General features: G+C 38.5%; 1 protein-coding gene across 1 annotated transcript; it reads right to left on the bottom strand.

Moving 5' to 3' along the window:
* Window positions 1-317: 317 nt before the first annotated feature.
* tm7sf3 (transmembrane 7 superfamily member 3) lies at window positions 318-22,857 on the bottom strand. Its single transcript, XM_059326162.1, has 12 exons — window positions 22,635-22,857; window positions 18,650-18,804; window positions 11,410-11,560; window positions 10,930-11,050; window positions 8,681-8,852; window positions 7,975-8,152; window positions 7,004-7,090; window positions 5,009-5,089; window positions 4,736-4,888; window positions 4,152-4,252; window positions 787-949; window positions 318-690 (listed from the first exon to the last, which is right to left on the bottom strand). Exons 1-12 carry the CDS (start codon window positions 22,699-22,701, stop codon window positions 437-439), a joined length of 1,683 nt encoding a protein of 560 aa, XP_059182145.1. The 5' UTR covers window positions 22,702-22,857; the 3' UTR covers window positions 318-436.
* Between the last annotated feature and the right edge of the window lie 23 nt (window positions 22,858-22,880).

The following is a 22,880-nucleotide window of genomic DNA, read 5'->3' as shown; positions in this document are numbered from 1 at the left end:
ATGCACAGATAAAATGCCTCACTTTATTAATTATTAGTAGTTTGTGACTGAAGTGCAAGAAGCAGCAGACACCAAAAAGCATCAACAGCTACATTTTAGACATTCAATAATCTCAAGTTCTCCTCAACAGTTTCAGTGGTTGTTAAAAAGTCTTATAAATGTTAAATATAAGTGGTGTTCAGGGAAAAAGCTCACAGTCTTTACTCCAAAAGTTAAAAAAATTGAATCCACCTGTAGGGTGTCAGTGGTTTTGTCCTTCCTGCTGCGTTTCTACTGAAACCATCTTTCAATCAGCTGATCTGAGGTCAGGTCCTAGCACCAGTTATGAGCAATGATATTCCTCCAGATCACCAAGATGAAAAGTGCATCACAGGGATCTCAAGTCCGGACCCTGACTGTACATGTGATCCGCCTTCACATGGAGACGCTCCGAGGCTTAAAGGAGCAGAGGTGTGTGTTCTCCGGCCGGCTCCGTCTTCTTGGTGAGCTGCCGCGCTCTGGCCAGGAGCCGGCTGGGCAGCGGGGGGAAGTGGTGGCTCGGGTCCAGGACGTTGGTCCTGCGGCGCTCGCGTTCTTGCAGCCACATGAGGTACGGGCTGGGTGGGAAGAAGGGGCGGGAACGCTCACGGTACAGCTGCAGCACGATGCCGCAAACGCCGAGCACCACCCACACTGTGATCATGACGTAGTCTGATTGACGGGAGGAAGAAATTAAAAGAGAGAACTGTGTTAGGTGGAGACCAAAAGTTTGAGTTAACTGACATTTGACTTGAGCTGTGAACTCACCGATGGTTTGGAAAGGCACGTCAGTGAACACTGTGCTGTAGTTGTTGTTAAGGAAACGTTTGAGGATGTTCATAGTGATGTAGGACAGGCTGGTGTAAATGTAGGCGTTGACGGCCAGAATTACAGCGTAAGCACCAACCACGCCGCACGTGATGATGTTCCCCTGATGTCACAGAAACACAACAACGTCACACAAAAATATTCTTTTATTGTTCATTTGAAAAATGTTAAATTCGGTTTTTTTTTAGTGGGCTGTGGAGAATCCTTGCTAAAAACATGATAAAAAACTGGAATATGAGCAATTTGTAGGCGAATATTTCAAAATAAAACAGCTTAAATGTGTGTTATTGTGAGATCCCCGTTCATTCTATTTTTTACTATGAAAAATATTAAAATAAATACTAAGAACAAGTAAGGAAGAAGTAACACAAACATACACACACTGGCCACTTCATTAGGTACAGTTGAAACCAGAAGTTTACATACACTACATAAAAAGACACATATGCTTTTTTTTCTCACTGTCTGACATGAAATCAGACAATCACTTTTCCTGTTTTAGGTCCGTTAGGATTACCAAAATTAATTCTATTTGCCAAATGCCAGAATAATGAGAGAAGGATTTTTTTAGACAATTTTTTATGACTTTCTTCAAAGTCAGAAGTTTACATACACTAACATTATTATGCCTTGAAACAATTTGGGAAAGCCCAGATGATGCTGTCATGTCTTTGGAAGCTTCTGATAGGTTCATTGACAACATTAGAGTTAATTGGAGACACACCTGTGGATGTATTTTAAGGCACACCTGAAACACACTGCTTCTTTGTGTAACCTTATTGGAAAATTCGAAAGAAACCAACAAAAATATCAGGGAGATAATTGTGGACTTGCACAAGTCTGGTTCATCCTTGGGTGCAATTTCCAGATGCCTGAAGGTGCCACATTCATCTGTTCAAATAATTATACCAAAGTATAAACACCATGGGAATGTCCAGCCATCGTAGCGCTCAGGAAGGAGACGGACACTGTGTCCCAGAGATGAATGTGCTTTGGTCCAAAATGTGCATATCAACCCAAGAACAAAAGCAAAAGACCTTGTGAAGATGCTGGCTGAAGCTGGTAAGAGTGTGTCATTATCCACAGTGAAACGAGTACTGTACCAACATGGGCTGAAAGGCCACTCTGCCAGGAAGAAGCCATTACTCCAAAAGAAACATAAACAGTTTTGTCAGACCACAGGACATGTCTCCAAAAATTAAGGTCTTTGTCCCTGTGTGCATTTGCAAACTGTAATCAGGCTTTTTTGTTTCTTTTGGAGTAATGACTTCTTCCTGGCAGAGTGGCCTTTCAGCCCATGTTGGTACAGTACTCGTTTCACTGTGGATAATGACACACTCTTACCAGCTTCAGCCAGCATCTTCACAAGGTCTTTTGCTTTTGTTCTTGGGTTGATATGCACATTTTGCACCAAAGCACGTTCATCTCTGGGACACAGAACCCGTCTCCTTCCTGAGCGCTATGATGGCTGGACATTCCCATGGTGTTTATACTTGGGTATAATTATTTGAACAGATGAATGTGGAACCTTCAGGCATCTGGAAATTGCACCCAAGGATGAACCAGACTTGTGCAAGTCCACAATTATCTCCCTGATATTTTTGTTGGTTTCTTTCGAATTTTCCAATAAGGTTACACAAAGAAGCAGTGTGTTTCAGGTGTGCCTTAAAATACATCCACAGGTGTGTCTCCAATTAACTCTAATGTTGTCAATAAACCTATCAGAAGCTTCCAAAGACATGCCAGCATCATCTGGGCTTTCCCAAATTGTTTCAAGGCATAATAATGTTAGTGTATGTAAACTTCTGACTTTGAAGAAAGTCATAAAAAAATGTCTAAAAAAATCCTTCTCTCATTATTCTGGCATTTGGCAAATAGAATTAATTTTGGTAATCCTAACGGACCTAAAACAGGAAAAGTGATTGTCTGATTTCATGTCAGACAGTGAGAAAAAAAAGCATATGTGTCTTTTTATGTAGTGTATGTAAACTTCTGGTTTCAACTGTACACCTGTTCAACTGCTCGTTTACGCAAATATCTATTCAGCCAATCACATGGCAGCATCTCAATGCATTTAGACATGTTGACAAGGCAAAGACATTGTGCTGTATTTCCTTTCTTTCATCTCTGTCTCCCTGTCCTGTCCACCTCTGTCATATTATATGTGTGTTTAAGTATACGTTTGGACGGGTTGATGGCTAATTTTGTTGTCCTAGTAGTTGTTACTCTGTGCAATGACAATAAAGGAAAACCTGACTCTGACTCTAAAGTTCAAAGCGAGCATCAGAATGGAGAAGAAAGGTGATTTAAGTGACTTTTTTTTGTTTTTAGTAACACATTTTTGCAACAATTAAAACAAATACAAGCAAACCAAACACTGAGCTGCCTGGGGAGTGCACACTATTCTTACAATCTTGTAGAAAGGTACATCTTTCATTATTATTCCAGTCCAGTATCAGCATTTAGAGTCCTGTATAGGGTCCAATTTTCCCATTTCCTGTCCAGTTGTGCTCCCTGTAGCCTCAATATATGTCAATTTTTCCATTAAAAATATTTCTTCCACAATTATTATCCATTGATCTTTCGTTGGTGGTGTTTCCTTTCCCCAGTTCCTAGTGATGGCTTTCTTGCCTGCCACCAGCAGCACTTTGATCAGGTATTCATCATGAGTGATATCAATCTCTTCTGTGAATTTACCTAAATAAAGCACTAAACAAGTCTTAGGCCTATTTGCTGTAACACCCTACATACCATTTCCCAGATTACATTTATTTTTTTTAAATTTCCAAAAGATGTGACAGTGGTCTCCATTGAAAGATCCACATCCTCGCCAACATTTCTGGCAGCTGTGCAGTTAATAATAATAATAATAATAATAATAATAATAATAATGCATCAGTTTTATATAACGCTTTTCAAAATACGCAAAGACTCTTCATTTTCAGTGACATAAAAAAAACGATCGGGTTCTTCCATGCAAACTCCCACCAAATTCGCGAATTAGTGATTTAAGTGACTTAAGTGACTATGAGCATGGCATGGTTGTTGATCTGAGTATTTCACAAATTGCTCATCTACTGGGATTTGCATACTGGGACAGAGGTCAGAGGAGAATGGCCAGACTGGTTCAACAGTAACTCAAACAACCATTCATTAAAACCAAGGTCTGCAGAAGATAATCTCTTGCTAGCTAATCAAGTGGCCGATGAGTGTCATTTTTAGTACTACCACTAAATGGCGCCAGAGTAAAGTGCTGAAATCCTCAACAGACTGTGGTGTGTGGGTTGAAGTGTGAAATCAGTTACCTCTCTGGGCCAACGCACAAAGAAGAGCGGAACAGCAATCATGATGCAGCAGAACGTCACCCAGAAAACCACATCTGAACGCCTGAACACATCCAGGTCACCTGAACACAACACACACACATAGAACACACTGAATATATAATATATGGAAAGGTATTTAAGCATTAATTTAGTGAAAAATATTAGACCACCCTTGTTTTCCACAATTTCTTGTTAATTTTAATGCCTGGTACAACTAAAGGTTCATTTGTTTGGATAAATTTAATGATAACAACAAGAATAGCTGATAAGAGTTTAATTAAAGAGCTGATATCTAGACATTTTACATGGTTTTCTTGATGATGATTTTGGTTATTATCAAGAAAACCATGGAAAATGTCTAGATATCAGCTCTTAAATTAAACTCTTATGAGCTATATATTATCATTATATTTGTCCAAACAAATGTACTTTTAGTTGTATCAAAAAAAAAAATGAAGAAAAAGGGTAGTCTAATACTTTTTCCATGAATGTATTTGGCCATGACAGTATTTAAAAGCAAGTAAATCCTACAAAAACATGACGGGACAGCTTTCTTTTCCTACCAAGAGGAGTGGCGAGCACGGTGGAGGCGGTGAGGAAGCCGAGCATCAGTCCCACCACGACGATGCAGGCCATGACGGACCCGAAACGCCACCAGCTCATCACTAAGAGGACCCCGCCCACCACGCCGATTACTGCTGACACAGCCAGGCAGACTGCAGAGAGACGGAGTGGAGAGGACTGTTACTGTAGGATGTTCAAACCCTCCACATAGTGGCTTTAATCATGTAAACACACAGGAAGGCTTGGAGAGGATCAAAGTGGGGAAAACTCACTGTTATAGTTCAGTCCTGTGGTTCTGGTCATCAGCACAAAGAAGAAAAATGTTGCGAAGCTGAATCCCATGCAAAACATCTCTGCAAGAAACAATAAACAAATAAAATGCAGATTACAGTAGGGTTGGGCAATATGGACCAAAAGTCATATCCCGATATATTAAGGCTGAATATCGATATATACAATATATATCCTGATATTTTTATCGCAAAGTGAGAGCAAATGTTCAGTCAAAGCCAAATATTACAAGTCACAAGTACTTTTATTGAAACTGTTTATTTAAGCCTACATAAATTCTGTATAACAACAGGAGTACCTTTTTAAAAAAATCAAAGCTCCATAAAGTGCACATTTAAATAAAAAAAAATCTTAAAAAAATAATAAAAAATAGCCTATGAAATAAAATAGGCCAATCTTTTTTTCTGAAATAAATATATTTATATGAGAAAAGAATAACAAACATTACAAAATAACTAAATATGACAAACCCTAGTAAGGGCAGCATTTATATATAAAGCAAGGATCACAGCTCAAATTTGAACTATATCGATATGTGCGATATGGTCTAATTCCATATCACATTTAAATATATATGGATATATCTTTTATATCGATATATCGCCCAGCCCTAGATTACAGTAATTTATTCATAGAAGCAGGAAAGACATGTCTGTGATCACTCTACACAAACATCCTCCTGATAGTTCAGCTGTTGGAAATGGATCAAGCTCCCCAGAATAAACACTATCAGATCCCCTCTCTGTCTTTCTTCTCCTTCTCTCGTCACTTTGAGATCTGTCACAGCTGCTGGCAGCAGTGGTACATCACAGTCATGGGTTCACTTTGGAACAAATACATTTCTGCATCACATGAGAACCAAGCTGCTGCCACACCCGGTAAGTTGACTTTTTTACATTTATTCTACTCTAAATGAACAGGAATGAAAGTGAGAACCTCTTCTCTGTACGGTGTCGACACCACACCGGAGCTCTACTTCCGTCTGACTCGTTTTTACATCCCTAGGAGGAAGTCTAAAATGTGAAAACGTGACCTCTGACTCCACTCATCTATCCTGCTGACCCTGAGGTGAACTGTGTCTGGAAAAAAAAGCTAAGTCAGGACAAACATAACTCTTTCAGTTTGGAGTCAAAACAGAGTTGTTTTACAGACCTCAGACTTGAGAATATAGTGAACTCGAAATGACTCTTTAGTGAATCACTTTCTCACAGGAATAATGAGACCTTCCTGTATCTCACTACTGCTTCCATGTTTTGTTAACACGATAAAAACAGAAACTAGGCAGAAGAAGAAAAAGTCACCAAATCAATCCTGAAATATTAATGCTTTGCAATGGGATATTAAGCACCTGAATTCCACAACAGCATAGCCAGAAACTGTAAAAACAGAAAATATTGACTGAGTTTTAAATTTGAAGCAGTCTATAAACATGTGTAATGAATGCTTCCACCAGGATAAAGACAAGACAAATAGACAAATCTATGCTAACCATAGTGATATTTTTATAAAAACCACTTTATCCCACATATCTTGTGTAAAATTTCACCCAAAATAAAGCGTTTGTACTAAAAACAACTTTATTTTTAAATTTTGCACTCCTCTTTGTAACTGGGAAGCCATAAAGGACTCAACTGAATTTTTTATGGGAAACCTCAACTGAAGTGCAGACTGTTTACACAGAGCAGAGAGGAGAGGACAAGAGAGGCTGGAAATAGAGGTTGGAAAATTGTAAATAGTTCAATATGTGTAGCATGTGAAGCTACAATTCCCCCCCAAATATTGGTAACATTTGTGGGCTCTTGGAAAAATTCCATTTTATTCTAATTCTATAAAACAAATAATAATAAATTAAACTGGTCCTTTTTTCTTATTTTATGATTGCCATGAAACTGAATGGGGGTTGATAATATTATAATAGTCTGTTTGTTATAATAAAACCATAATAAAGTGACATAAAATTATTTCAAACTACTCACCACATTTGAAGAATCGATGCCCAAAGAAGCAGACAAACAGGCCCGCCAACCCTGTGATGGTGAAGAAAATCTTTGTAGATATCTTTCCTGCAAATTGAATAATAATAATAGAAATCGTTAAAGCAGAGCAGCTCAAGGTCTAACCTTCTCTCAGAGCATCATTTGCTTCTACAATAAGCTTCCTGCTGTTTCTGAGGGAGTTAGATGTTCTGAATTTTATCTGGAACCTACTAGACCTCAGCCTTTATTTATTGATTTCCTTATTTGAGGATTTGTTGCTTTTCTTGACTTGATAACTTTAATCAAATCAAATCAAAATTACTTTATTTATCCCAGAGGGGAAATTAAGTTAGTCTAGTAACTCTGGAGGAATGAGTCAGCCTGATGGCTTTCTATAACTTGGTAGATAATATACAAGTAATATCTTAAGATTAGACTGAAGACTGAATTTAGATTTTTTTATAAGCATTCCCTTATTTACAGTCATGGAAAAAAATATTAGACCACCCCTTTTATTCAATTTCTTGTTCATTTTAATGCCTGGTACAACTAAAGGTACATTTGTTTGGACAAATATAATGATAATAACAAAAATAGCTGATAAGAGTTTAATTTAAGAGCTGATATATAGACATTTCCCGTGTTTTTCTTCAAAATAACCAAAATCATTATCAAGAAAACCATGGAAAATGTCTAGATATCAGCTCTTAAATTAAACTCTTATCAGCTATTTTTGTTATCATTATATTTGACAAATGTACTTTTAGTTGTACCAGGCATTAAAATGAACAAGAAAGCAAGGAGAAAACAAGGGTGGTCTAATAATTTTTTCCATGACTGTAGGTTGAGAATCCCATGTCGCAAAAATACACAATAAACTAACCTAATGTTAAGGTTTTTCAAAAAGGAGTATTAAATCATTTTTGTATAATACTTAATAAAATCTTAAAATCACAACAACAAGAGCTCACCGAGAGTCTGACAGCCATCCAGAGTGGAATTGAAGCTGCAGGCGTAGGTGTGAACGGGGACGTAGGAGGCCGAGGTGTTCAACAGCGGGTCTCTGACGATGACGGAGTAGATGACACCCTGACCGGGGATGGAGTTGAACACCGCCATGGTCATATCTGATGATGACAGCGTCATGACCTGCAGGGACACGGGGCGATGAAGAGTCAGCTGTTATTTATTATTACTGTTCTTAATGTATGTAAGTGATAGGGCTGGGCAATATATCAATATATAATATATCTTGGATATATGGAATTACATACTAATGCTGCGCTTACTAGGGTTTGCTTATTTAGTTCTTTTGTAATGTTCGTTATTCTTTTCTCATATAAATATATTTATTTAGAAAAAAGATTGGCCTGTTTTATTTCATAGGCTATTTTTATTTAAGATATTTTTCTATTTAAATGTGTACTTTATGGAGCTTTGATTAAAATAAAAAATCTACTCCTATTGTCATACAGTATTTATGTTCACTTAAATAAACCGTTTCAATAAAACTACATGTGACATGTCATATTTGACTTTGACTGAACATTTGCTCTCACTTTGCGATAAAAACATCAGGATATATCGTATATCGATATTCAGCCTAAATATATCAGGATATGACTTTTGGTCCATATCGCCCAGCCCTAGTAAGTGATTGTGTTCTTGGTGCCCCACCCGTTTGCCGTTCTCCATCATGCCCTGGATGTCAGCCACAGTCTGGATGCTACTGAACAGGCTGCGCTCTGATAGGTCGTTCTCAGGCAGGAAGTACTGGTAGATGTCATAGTTGAGCCGCCAGCGCGTGTTGGTTGCTGTGGATTGGTCACAGGCCGGAGGAGTTGCTCCCCTGATGGAGGACAGACATGACAGCCTTTACTCTGGTGTCTCTATTATGCATGGAAACTTAATTCAATGAGATTTATGTTCAAATGTCATTTGGCCGACACACTGAGTCGAGGCAGAGGTAGAGATAGAGCGAGAGCGAGTGTGTGTGGGCGTAAGAGAATGAGTGTGAGAACACTTAAACTGAAACTAGACTCTGTTTAAACTTATGTAACAGCAGTCTTATTTAATCTGTGGTTGACCAGATTCTGAGTTTTGACTTTTGGATCACATACTGTCTTTACACTGCACTTATCTGTAGACTTTAGTTAGTTAGTATACAGATATTAATTCATCTGACTGTTTTGCAATAACACGAAATGATACAAGCCACGGCAGCTGCTGCCAAATACTGAAGACTTGGAAGCTTTAGGAGAGAAAATAAACAATTTAAAAGATGCACTGCTGTATTTCCTTTCTGTTTTGCATCGTTGGATATACGCTGTGTACCAATTTCATACTACAAACTAATGCTACTCAGGTTTTGACATCAACTAATTTAAATATACTCAAAATACTTAGATGCTTTCTAATGTAGTTTTTTGAATGTGCTGCTGATTTTGTACCACAATGCATTTCACAAAGAAGAGAGTTGTGTGCACGGGATAAAAAACTAAATAGTGTAAACTTATGATGGATGGGACAAGGCAGTTCCAGGAACACTCCAAAAGACAAACATCTTTACAAAGTATTGAATATTTGTTAAAAAAAAAAATTCTCTATGTGAAGATTAATACCAAACCCTGCAGCTGGATTTCAATGGCTTCATCTGTAATTCCATAGTTACACAGTTTTGTGAAGGCTTTTCAGCTTCACATATATATTTTGGATTCCTACTAGAACATGTTTGCATCGTTTTATCTTAAAGAACTCATTATTTTTCTCATACTGTCCGTCTGAATATACCTGTATACACCCTCTGTCTGAAACGCTCTGTTTTAGTGCCTGTCTCTTTAAGACCGTATCTCCAAAAAAGCCCGGTGAGCTCTGATTTGTCAGTGTTTGTGGGTCTTCTGCATCTTCAGTCTAGCAAGATCTATTTTATAATCAGAAAAGACATGGAAAAGTCACTTTCAACTTTTATGGGATCTTTGAGTAACCGATTAAGAGTCCACTGTCCAGTCAGTTATTATACATCTTTGGTCGGAGCACCTATTACCTTATTTCCTGTTAGTGGAAAAAATATATATATTTTTAATGATTTCTAGTACAGTAGCAGCAAAAATCTGTATTAGTGTATTGTATGCTATGTACAATGAGCATGTAGTAAGGAATCAGCACACTTAAATAACCAGCCATTTTGGTATTCACATGTATCTTTGATTATACTTAACTAAGTCTTAGAAGACACTGGTACATGTAGGTGTGGCCATTAAGTTGACTCCTCACCTGATATAATAACAAATCACACCAGTCAGACAAGTTGAGTTTTAACTGAACTGACCTGACAACCAACTGGCATTAAAGCACAGTCAACAAAGATACCAGTATTTGTCCAAACCAATATTGGTGATGAGCTGAAAACTTAATTTTCCACATTTCATGCATGCCGCCGGGCATTTCTGAAATTCTATCATGACACAAACTCTCAAGATATTCCTTTCCAAACCGCAACTGCAACTAATAAAAGAACTGAAAACTGCACACAGAAGCCCTTTCTTACTCAAAGGCATTCAGATAAACAAAACCTGACCTGGTTTTAAAAACAGTGAAGGATGTTCTGCTAGAAACTAGCAGGTAATAACACAACAGGAAATGACTCAACAAGTGAACAAGGTCCTCTGTTTGTCTGCGCTAAGACGGCTCTGAGACACATAACAGACATTCTTGAGAAAATGAAGCGAGTACTATCAGCAAAGTGGAGGAGGAGGGGTGTGTGTGAGACAGTGAGCACGAGATCAATTGAAAGCAGATAAACAGGGAGACGGTTTGACTGCAGGTCCTGCTGGATGTGATTTAACCACATTGAGTTATTGCTGCCTACAGCTGAACAGGCTGAACAGGAAGTTAAGAAGACAATGCCAAACTATTTGGTGTGTTACCTCTCGGATCCTAAGTTTGCTGGTGCAAAACGGATCGTGGTCTCGTAGAGGTTGTAGTGGATATAGACGTTTGGGTCGATTTCCAGGTTAAACTCTGTGTTACAAGCTCCAGGGACAGGATCTAAAAGAGAGCACAATAATCATTAGATGCTAGATCGTCAGAGGACGACAAAAAAATCACTCTTTTAAGGGTTTAGTGGCATCCTACCATGTCAGGATGACTTGCTGCGGGTGTTTCAACACATTAGGAAGGCATATTTGCAAACACGCACAATCAGTGCCACTGCTCACTCATGGTCTGCATGAGCTTCCTCAAGTTAAAAATCATGATCGTCTGAGAGTTTTTTCACTATTACTGTGCAGAAAAAGTAGCTGCAACTTCCTTGTTTTCTGACTTCTCATGCTAGACTCAGATTAAGTGGCACAAATCAGAAGAGAAGCCAAACGTAATCGCCCAAAAGAGTGTTTGACAACAAGTACCAGTGCTGGAGTATGGGAGGATGACCCCGGTGCCCGCCACTGTCTCGTTATCAGGAGAGGACAGAAACAAGGAGAGGGAGGCTTGGCCCGGCTGGAGAGCCGACAGGAGACCCGAGTCCACTGCTGTCAGAGAGGAACCCAGGCCAGGCATCTGAAACAAACACACATATCATGTTGTCAGCAAAGAGTCTGCTCAAAATCATTTTTAAACAATCAGAAATCTAGAGTCTACAGACATGTTTGCATGTTTGTCTATCAGCTTGTATTTAGGAACAGCGCTGCTTTGAGCTAAGTGCTAACACTTAGCTTTGAGCTAAGTGTTAGCACAGGTATGATAAAAGACATACTGCTACAAAAGACACGTCAAGCATAATGTATTAATATTTTCTATTTATACACAGCTAACAGCCATATTAAGCATTAGGAAAATCAGTTAGCTAGGGTGTTCAAGAACGGTCGATGATGTTAGCTTAAAATTTTGACACAGTTTGGTTAACGTCAATGTTATCTGTGATGCCAAAACTTGCAATATAATTTGCTGAGACGGAGACAGGTCTAAAAAGAAAGAAAATGTTTTTCTACAGATTTGTCTGACCAAAAAAATACTCTTTCAGTGTCAGAATGCTCAGAAGATAAGTGGCTTTTAAAAAAAATAGGTTTACTTTAGTTGACTTTGGGGTGGAAGAATCTCCTAAGTGGGCGCATGGGGCATAATGTATTCATTTTCTCTATCAATATACAGCTAACAACCATGTTTTACATTACAAAAATTAGTTAGCTAGGGTGTTTGTGAACAGTAGTTGACATCAGCTTAAAATGTTGACACAGTTTGGCTAATGTTTATGCTATCTGCATTTCTAAAATTCTCAATATAAATTGCTGTGACCGCGACAAGTATTGTCTATGGATTTGTCTGACTGGAAAATGCTATTTCAGTTTTAGAATGAAGGTAAGTGGCTTGTTAAAAACAGCTTGAATATTTACTTTTGTGACTTTGGGGCTAAAGAATCGGTCATAACCTGTACTTCACGTCTTCCATTGGGTGAATGGAGTCAGGAATTGTGGCTAGTTTTCTAAAGGGGCAAGGCAATGACGAACCCCATGTGACACAAGTGTGCCTCCTTTCTGTATCATCTCTAGTATAATGTTAGCATGCTAACATTTGCCAAACAGCAGTAAAGCTGATGGCACCCATCAGCCTTGAAGCTGAGGCTGTTGGGTGCCATTAGTTTTGCAGGTATTTGGGCAACAACCAAATTCTGACCTTGTTGGTGCTTGAGGAAAAACTTTACATGACCAAAGATATTGCAATTCATCCATTCGAGGTGGGCATGAATGTCTGTAACAAATTTCATAGCAATCCATCAAATGGCTGACACGACATTAACCTCAAAACCACAGATGTCAAGCTCATTGCATCACTAGAAGATAAGTTCAGAGATATTTTATACAGGTCAAAAATCCAATCTTCTGCCAGCACAGCCAGCAATACCTTGAAATATTTTCTGTCACACACAAAAAGGTTCTTTGTTTCATGGATTACTGTGTTTCTAACCTATAGCTCACATCACTCAGAGGATTAAGACTCACTGCAGTACACTCTAGGTGTACAGTGACATTTTTTAATGGCCAAGCTTATCTGCCTGAATCCAGACCTTTGAATCCGCCCACTCCAGTGAGTTTACTCATTCGTCTGGTATCATGACACAAAACTGCTTTTTCTCAGTACAAAAACAATCGTTCCAATAAACACCAGAGGAGAACTAACGATTAGCCAATCAGCGCCACAGGTAGGACCACAACCAGTACGTTGGCATGTCTACGCATCAGTGTGGACTTAAACTGGCGGATCCGTTGGTCTTTAGTGATTGGTTAGGGAGAATCGAGTGCCCCAACTTCATGGAAATCTGTTTAACTGAAGTTAATGTCAGACTGAAGATGAAAGCAAGGTGTAACGAGTTGGCAGTTCTGTTTGATATCAGGCTATTAGCTTATGATGAGGCTCGTGAGACTCATGAGGGAAATTATTGTGACTGTGTCTGTAAAGTGTCCTCATTTGGCATAGCAGGTAAGAAGTTCAAATAAGTCCAAAGGTTCACAGACAGCTCACAGATAAGCTTGGTGATGTTCAAAATTGTCAACAAATCCCATGAAAAGCCTAAACCAATGCCAATGAATGCATCCCATTAACAAGAATCATGTGAGTATCAAAGCCTGATGCATCTTATTGCTCTGTGCAATAAAGCTCCATTGTCGTTAAAAACTAAACTGTTAAAAAGCCAGACTTATTTTATAAAAACAAAAAATATGGGATTAAATTGGCTGAGGAGACTTACAAAACAAATATGTAATTATTTAAAAAAGGGCAAATCATTAATAAAACCATACTCAAATAATGTCAACCAAACTTAGAGTATGTTCTCAACAGCAGAAGTAGTCAAACGTGGAAGTGTGTAACACAACCACATCCTGAACTGGTGGACTCTCAGTTCACACGAACGTTGTTGAGCCACAATAGGATGTGTGTTACCAGATGGGGGAAATTAACTATTATTAAATAACTAGAATTAAACTAGAATTACTACCTCATGGTTGTATGCCTCTGCCAATGAGTCAAATTGCAGTTTACAGCCATGTCTGTCCAGACTCATGTAATATATGTAGCAAAGAACCTCTTGGTCAACACACCCTAATGGAGACCAAGTGGGGGATTACTTCGTTGCAACATATCCTACTTTGGTTGACATTTTGAAGCACATTTGGCCATGGTTCCTTTATCTGACTCTTAACTGTTACGACACCAATTTAAAAAAAAGTTAAAACGCCCAAAACATAAATAAAACAGAATGTGATAGTTTCTTAATCCGTTTGTGACATATATTCAACTGAAAACTGTATAAAACCGTATTTTAAAATCAAACTGCTGAACTTTTTTTGGGAAATATACGGAGCCCCTCTGGGTCACATGGCAGAAAAAAACGCATAAATGTGTAAATCAGATTCATAACCCTCCTTGGATTCACAATCAGCGTGCACGGGACCATTCATACACACATGCATTCTGCGGCATGGTGCATTCTGACAGGGAAGAAAACAATTAACAGCGTGCCGTTGAAATGACCACAACTCTAAAAGTTTAATTTCTGGATGACTTTGAACAACTAGAATGTAAATCATATTAGCTACATGCATGTGGTGTTAATGTGTAAAATGTTATGGTGCATTGAGTGACATCATAACAGTAGATGCTTAGAGACATTTAGATTGAACACAAACGATCACATACAGTTGAACTCATGAGAGTTATTTAATAACACGGCAACGAGTACTGATAATTATAAAGTTTGCATACTTAATAAACTGATCTGATGTGCTCTAATGGATGTTTATTCCATTTTTGTGGTGAATTGTGTTGGTCTTCATTGTAGCTAATGTTAGTAACCTGACAGAAACCGTCCTTCGGTAGAAATAACGTTACCTCAAAAGTCCCAAACGACGATTCCCAATCTGAATCTGAGGTTTCCAAATCCCTTAGCACAGAGTTTTGTCTTCTACCATGTGTCTCAGAGGGGCAACGTAGAAATATACAGACTGAAATCTGTTTTTATTTACGTTTTACACAACGTCCCAACCTTTGTTGAATCTGGGTGTGTCATCTGTTGTTTTCCATGGAAATATTTTAATAGTCTGACTCTTGAAACCTGAGAGCACAAGTTTTGGTTGCACGCACTGTTTGATGGGTTTTCTTGCTTTGCATGACTGCATGATTATATCATAACTATTTTCCCTGTCATAACTTCGCACAGACAGAAAAGGTTTAGGAGATGGAAATATTTGATGCCACAGGTCTGAGCTGGATTTCAACCCTGGACAATGTAGCTATAAGGTAGGGCTGGGCGATTTGGACCGAAAGTCATATCCCGATATATTTAGGCTGAATATCGATATATATATCCAGATATTATTTATTGCAAAGTGAGAGCAAATGTTCAGTCAAAGTCAAAGCCATATGACATGTAAACAAGTAGTTTAATTGAAACTGAAAGTGAACATAAATACTGTATAACAACAGGAGTAACGTTTAAAAAAAAATCAAAGCTCCATAAAGTGCACCTTTAATAAAAGAATATAAAATAAAATAGGCCAATCATTTTCCGAAATAAATATATTTATATGAGAAAAGAATAACGAACATTACAAAAGAACTAAATATGACAAATCCTAGTAAGGGCAGCATTTATATATAAAGAAAGAAAAAAAATTGAACTATATCGATATGATCTGATTCCATATCACATTTAAAAATATATCGATATAGCTTTTATATAGATATATCGCCAGCCCTACTATAAGGTGCCATGGAACAACAGTTAGATCGAACTGTTTATAAATTACACTTGGGATATTGAGACAGACAGCAGAGGGCAAGATATTGTTTTCAGGGAAATGTACCACATATTTTTGAGTGTGCATACGGGCATGGCAGGACTGAAGCACTGTGCCCACATAGTCTGACTCTCAGTCTAACTGTTCACATAATAACTCCATTGTAAGACTCTCATCTTGTTGTTGTAGTCAGACACTGCTGGAGTGGGTAGAGATACTCCATTTGAATTGGTTTTCCACTGAATTTATCCAATACGCCACAGAAGAAGAGCAACTTTAAACCATTATAATCATAAGTGTGTAAAGGATTAAAGGCTTAGTATGACCTCTCATTAGTCATTAACCGGAAACAGTGTTTAGTTTAGGTAACATTGTGCAATTTCTATTTTAATCTTGCCAAAATTTAATCTGGTGGAGCTTTATACAACTTGTTTGTAAACAGGAAGAAGAAATGGACATTCAGCAAATGACAACAAACATAAAAAAAGGATGTGGTTATTAGCAACTTGCAGTGAGTGAGTGATAAAAAATAAAAGGGAAAGGGAAATGAGTGATAGAGAGAGATATGGTCAAATGTGTAGTTTGTATGTTCACTCTTCATTGAGCTGTTTTTGTCTGAAAACACACCTCTTTCTCTGTGACTTTCCCTTGCAGATTTTGGCTCTAATGATTTTTCTCCTCAAAAAGAAAGAAAATAAAACTAAACTAAATAAGCTGTGTGCTCATGATGTCGGTGCAGCGTGGACCCACAGCGAGCTGTCCCCCTGAGGCTTGTGGGACTGACGCCAGGAGGTTTTCCTCAGGGCCGCCCTGTCTGCTGCTCATGACCATGTGGACTGTACATCAGCTGACTGCGACTTCTCTCAGTGGGTCAGACGACTTCGCTTACAAAGCCTCATTCATTAGGTAGAACTAACTGCCTGCTCATAATGTATGAAGCATACCTTCAGTTACCCGGTTGAGCTTGTATTTCTGCTGTAACCACAAATAGGATCACTCGATTAAAGATGTGGAGAAACTCATGATAAAAATGATTCAGCATTTGATTTGCTGATTTACCAGAAAATTTTACATGTTAAACTCTTAACGACACTGAGCTTTCATCCAGTGGACTTTACTGCCTCTCCATCTTCAAAAGACACTTTTTTATAGCGGTGTCATGCTCAGTGCAATGCACCGTGAAGAACATGCAGGCAAGCAGCACATGCTCTCAGGAAAACCAGTGGTGGTTATTGCAAAGCTGGTGGTTACAGCACAAAAAAAGCTGCATAAAAACAATGAGCTGCACGGCTGTCTCTGTATCAGCCATCTTGGCTACTGATACCCAAATCTCATGACCTTTTAACAGAACCTTATCCGTCACCTTTCAGTTCAACACTACAACCCACCAGCCTCTAGATAAACAAATATTTACCTAGATCTGGGGAGTAACACGCAGCCATTTATCTTAAAATAAGTGAATACAAGCAAGATGGAAGGCGGTTGGACAGACTGGTCTAAAGAGCTGGTTCTGTGGTTGGAGCCAGGTTGGACACACTGGAGGAGGTAGTGGAGAGATGACCTGTCAACATGTTCCAGGCCATCCTGAAATACCCAGATCATCTGCTACACAAAACCTTTATGGACCAAAAAAACAGCATTGGACGACTCCTCTCTCTCTGTTGCAGGACGGAGAGATACAAAAGATCCTTCTCTCCTACAGCCATCAGGCTGTTTAGTTCTTCAATCATTTACAGAAGAGAGAACAGATTAACTGAATTTCCCCTCGGGGATGAATAAAGTAATTTTTAATTGAATTGAATGCGTCCTGTCCAGTACAGCATAGTATCTCATTTCATTAAAGGGGACATATTATCATTATTTTCAGGTTTTGGGTTTCTATTAGGACATGTTAACATTTTTTAATGTTCAAAAAACACTTTTCCCATATGGAATATACCATTTGTCTCTTTAAGAAACTTCCTCGTGAAAGAGACTAGTCTGGTCAGTGTTTACAGGCCTTCCACATCTGCAATCTGAGCGTATCTGCACCATCATTGCAGCCAGAGAATAACTGTAATGGCACTTTCCAATGATGGGTGCATTAAAACAACAAACCCAAATATTCGATTTGGGGTTTATTGTACTAAATAAATTCAGGATGTGCAACACTTTTCAGCAGCACTGCATTAAACATGGGCAGGATTTGTAAGTAGTGAAGCTAGAGCTAGCAGCTTAGAACAAAGTCAGGAAACAAGGGAAACAGCTAGCCTGGCTCTGTCCGAATTATTACTTTATCCAACTTTTATCATACCATGTAGCAACATATTCTGTTGCAGCTTCAGTGAGTTCATGCTATTTTTTATCATATGATGAGTATAATATTATAGGGGCTGTCAGTCCAATCACACTCCTGACCTGACTAAACATGGAGGCTACTGAAGTCAGCGTTTACGGTGGAAGCCGGTGAAGTTATGAGTAGATGATAGAGAGAAGAAGGACAAGGAGAAAGGGAGCAATATTTTTAATAATGGCTTTTTGATGAGAAACGGCTGCTACTTCTGTACGGAGGTGTGTGTGGATAAGGAATTGGAGTAAGGAATGATAGGATCGTAATAGTGGAACGTGTAATCACTGCTTCTGAGTGACCTTTGCATCAGAGCTGTATCCGATTAAGGACCACATATGAAAGAGGCCCAGGTCTGATTAGAAAAAACAAAACAGATTGCATGGGATTTGTGCTGTTCACACTGATAAGATCTGAGTCACATATAAACGATATTGCCTGCAGTGTGAATGTCAGTCAGCAGATGTCTGTGACAGATGCTACTGCGATAGTCAAAGCTGAAAAGTGTGTGTGTGAGCACTTTCTCACCCTGGTGTAGGAGAGTGTGGCGTTGCGGTGCTGCGTGTGGAACTGCAGAGTGATGAAAGCGACCTCTGGAGGGATCCTGGACACCACGGCCTGCACCGTCTCATTCTGGGAGACACTTACGTTCTGGAACGTTCCCGGCAGGAAAATGACCCGGTCTGTGACGGAGAGGGAAAATTCTGATTAATCACATGATTTTATTGTAGATTGATTGTAGTGTGCTGCCTATAAACCACTCTGCTCCAGTGTCCCCATATACCCTGAGCTGGATCGGCTCAGGTGGTGTATGATACTATATAATAGCTGTAAATCTGATCACAAATACCAGCAAGCGACCAATTTTGTTCTCAAAATCAATAACTTTAAATAATTTCACGTGTAACTCTGCAGATATTCCTTTTTCTTTTTTCCAATAATGGAATCTGTGACAGAAGATGATGTCACACCAGGTGCTTTTTAAGGTGTAATAGCAACTATTTAATGCTAAAAAAGCTTCAGCATAGTCACTGTAATTAGTTCTCCCTGGTTTTTTTTAATGATCTTTCCAAGTTAACCAGGGCACTGTTACACCATTACTCAGCCTCAGATGTTTAAAATTAAGTTAAGTTTGTTTTTCCTGTTTCCTGAAATCACAGACAGCAGCTTGATGCTGAGCCAAGAAGACGACCTAAAACCAGGTCAGCAGCACATCAAGGAGGGATATTCTGGTAAAAGGCTGAATGAAGAAGTACGCTAGGTTGAGGAATGAGGTTCCAGATTGAATTACCGAAGCATGCTGCCAACATTTATTTAACAGCTTGTAAGAAATATAACAATGTGTGCAGTTTAAACATATTCAAGATTTTTACCTTTTGTTACAAAAAAATGTTTTGACCCTAATTAGCAACATGTCAGCTGCTCATTTAAGATGTTTCTTGTGAGCTAGAAAGTAAAAAAAAAAATGCATAAACAAATTATAATATAACTGTAACAGGTAGTAAAATAATTAAATTGAATTCATTTATCTTCTTACATCAGCTTTTATTTGTAAAACTTTGGACTGGCCAGTATCATCCTCTGATTATGCTTACGTCGCTCATTCATTCATTCATTCATTCATTCATTATCTTTAACCGCTTATCTGCACTCGGGTCGCGGGGGGCTGGAGCCGATCCCAGCTGACATTGGTTGACACCCTGGACAGGTTGGCAGACTATCACAGGGCTGACATATAGAGACAGACAATCAGGCTCTCATTCACTCCTACGGGCATTTTAGAGTCACCAATTAAACCTAAGCTGCATGTTTTTGGACTGTGGGAGGAAGCCGGAGTACCAGGTGAGAACCCACGCTGACACAGGAAGAACATGCAAACTGCACACAGAAAAGCAACAGGCCGGAGTCGAACTGGCAACCCTCTTTTTTTTTTTTTTAAAGACTACTTTTTTTTGGGCATTTTTATGCTTAATTAGATAGTTACAGATAGAAAAGGGGAGACAGAGGGGAAGATAGGCGGCAAAGGGACCTCAGGCCAGATTTGAACCCGGGTCCGACGCAGCAAGGACTCAGCCTTAATGGTACGTGCTCTACCAGTGTGAGCCACTAGGACGCCCCCCGACGACCCTCTTGCTGTGAGGCAAGAGTACCAACCCCTACACCACCGCTTACGTCAATGCTGTCTTATTTAAATAAAACAGTCATAATTAATCAACTACGGCTGTATTAACCATTAGCTGTCCTTCTGAGTGGAATGTGACACTTGATTTGCTGCGTAACACCGTGACCACTTCAAGTGATCACGCTGCAGCAGCCCGACCCACTGATAAGATCTGAGAATCACATGGAGTTTGACTTATAAACTAAAGAAATCTATTGCAATACTGTAGTTTTGCAATAATCAAGTAAGTGACAATGTCATTCATAAACAGCTTACCTCAGCAACTTAACAGAAATCTGGAAGAAACGTTCCCACACTATCATTTCAGCAATGACTTAATCCTATCTGCTCGCTGTTCTTAAACTTATCAGTGTGATAGTGAACTCTCACACTGATTGATTGCAGTGGGCCTCATTGTCTGTTGAGAAAGTGTTTTCTGATAACTGCTTTTAATGTTGGTTGGCTTTATTTACAACAACATATGACCTATGACCTTCCAAAATAGCTGCCTGTATTTGTACAAAGTATTTGTCCATTGACTTATACACAGATCTACATTTTGATCTGTAATTTATTAATAGGTGCTATCATATGTATGGTCTTATTGTATGTGTATGTTTGCCTACATGTGAGAGTGAGACGTGTGTCTTTCATACAGAAAGGAAGAATGTCAAGTAAAGCTCTGCAGATTTATGGCAGGTTTCACATGCTGCCTTATCCATGCTGACTGTTTGCAGGTCAGACTCCACCTCAGGAGTGACCTGCTGCCTTGATTTTTCTGACACGTGAAGAGAGAAAACAATAGACAGAAAGTGTTGATCTTCTTAAGGCTGTCTTTGTCTAAAGAAATTCTTATTTGACTAATAAGCAAACGCTTTTGTCGACTTATCAATTAGTTTATTTAATCGACAGATTTGTTCAACTGTTTCTCCACAAAGAATGATTTGCAAGCAACACTTTAAATGTTTTCTCGCACTCTTGGATATAAGTAATTTAGCATGAAAACACATTAAAAAAGACAAACATTTTCCCCCACAAAACAATGCTGATTTTAAATTAGTGATGCATATTAGAACTTCCCTCTGTGTTGTGTTTGGTGCTTTAACACTAAACACTTGGAGCTGTTAACACTAAAAGTGTATTTTTCAATTCCAGTGGAGCATTGAGTGTCCAATGAGGCTAAATGGCTTCCCCACTCAGGCTAAATGAGAATTAGGAGCAGAAACACTGGATATTTGATCATATTCTTTATAATTTATTACTGACATAAATCCCTGGTAACATAAGCCTTAAAGCTTTTGTTATATGGTAATCCCCTAGCAAAGTGTTTATTTACCATCACAGTAAATACTCTGACCTCACTTGGTTTCACTACCTAATTTCCTACAACACACACTGGTTGGATTCAAAGCCCTTAAAAGTTTGACAATGTTAGTTAGATTTTTCTTTTTAACTTTGACCAGAAAATACCTTTTTATGTTAAATTGCACATAAATAGTCAACAGCTCTACTGTTGTTATACTGTAACACATGTCATAGGACATTTACTAAATTGGGATTAAAAACTATTCTATTAACGTTCAATTTTATAAACTTTTGGGTTAGAATTGCTCTGTGATGACTCATTTACTTTAAATTCTTATTTGAAGTGTTGGGTACCAGGGGATAGGCCTAGATACGTATTTTTTACTTCAGCATACTCCCTTTTTTCGGACCAAATTTATATAAGGAAATGCATATTGAATATTAAGTTAACTGGTTCTTATATCTATCTTATTACTTAGACGGGGCAGATGCATGTATATGTATAGGGCTATATATACTATATGTGTGTAAATGTTTATATGTTTATGTACATCTGTATAATGGTATCTATGTGAGTATGTGTATGTATACGTATATGCATCTAGCCTACGCTGTTGTAGGTTATGTTGTTGTTTATTTTTCGGTTCGAAAAGAAGAATTAATAAAAAAATAAAAAAAAGATTAGACGGTAAAATATAAAGCCTTCTCTCAAGCCTATATAGGAGTCAATGGAACTCACTATATGGGGTGAGATATAATATAATAAACTGGATTATATAACGATTTGACCCAGAGTTGTTTTTGAGAAAGTATGAAGAAAATATTTACCTGCTAGCTAACGTTAGCAAAAGCTACACAACAATAACAAGTTCAGCTGTGACACTTCAGTGATTTACATACAGTAACCAATCAGAGAATTACTCAACTTACCTGTTCTACAGTGTTAGCTGATATATAAAGCTATACATATCGGCTTTAACGACAGGCAAAGATAAATAACGCTGCTTAAAGAGAGAGTTTATCAAAATGTTGTATCTAGTAACTCACTTTCCACTTGAGCCTGAACTTCACAGACCACCAGCAGCAGCAGCGGGCACCACGTCCAGCGAGACATTTTCCTCTGCTTCAACAAAACGCTTCTATCTGCTGCTCAATAAAATCATTAGCAACATCGCAGCCTCCTGTATTTGTGTCGTAGAAAAGCCTGCAAACGCAAAAGCAGCATGCTTGAGTGGACAGAGGGGTTTGACGTGCTGACAGCCCGGGCAGCCTTCTCCCTCTGCCGCTCTGACG

This window comes from Centropristis striata, chromosome 22 (assembly GCF_030273125.1).
Source record: "Centropristis striata isolate RG_2023a ecotype Rhode Island chromosome 22, C.striata_1.0, whole genome shotgun sequence".
NCBI classification, from domain to species: domain Eukaryota; kingdom Metazoa; phylum Chordata; class Actinopteri; order Perciformes; family Serranidae; genus Centropristis; species Centropristis striata.
Note: the sequence above shows the minus strand (reverse complement) of the source record. Positions and strands in the feature narration are given on the sequence as shown.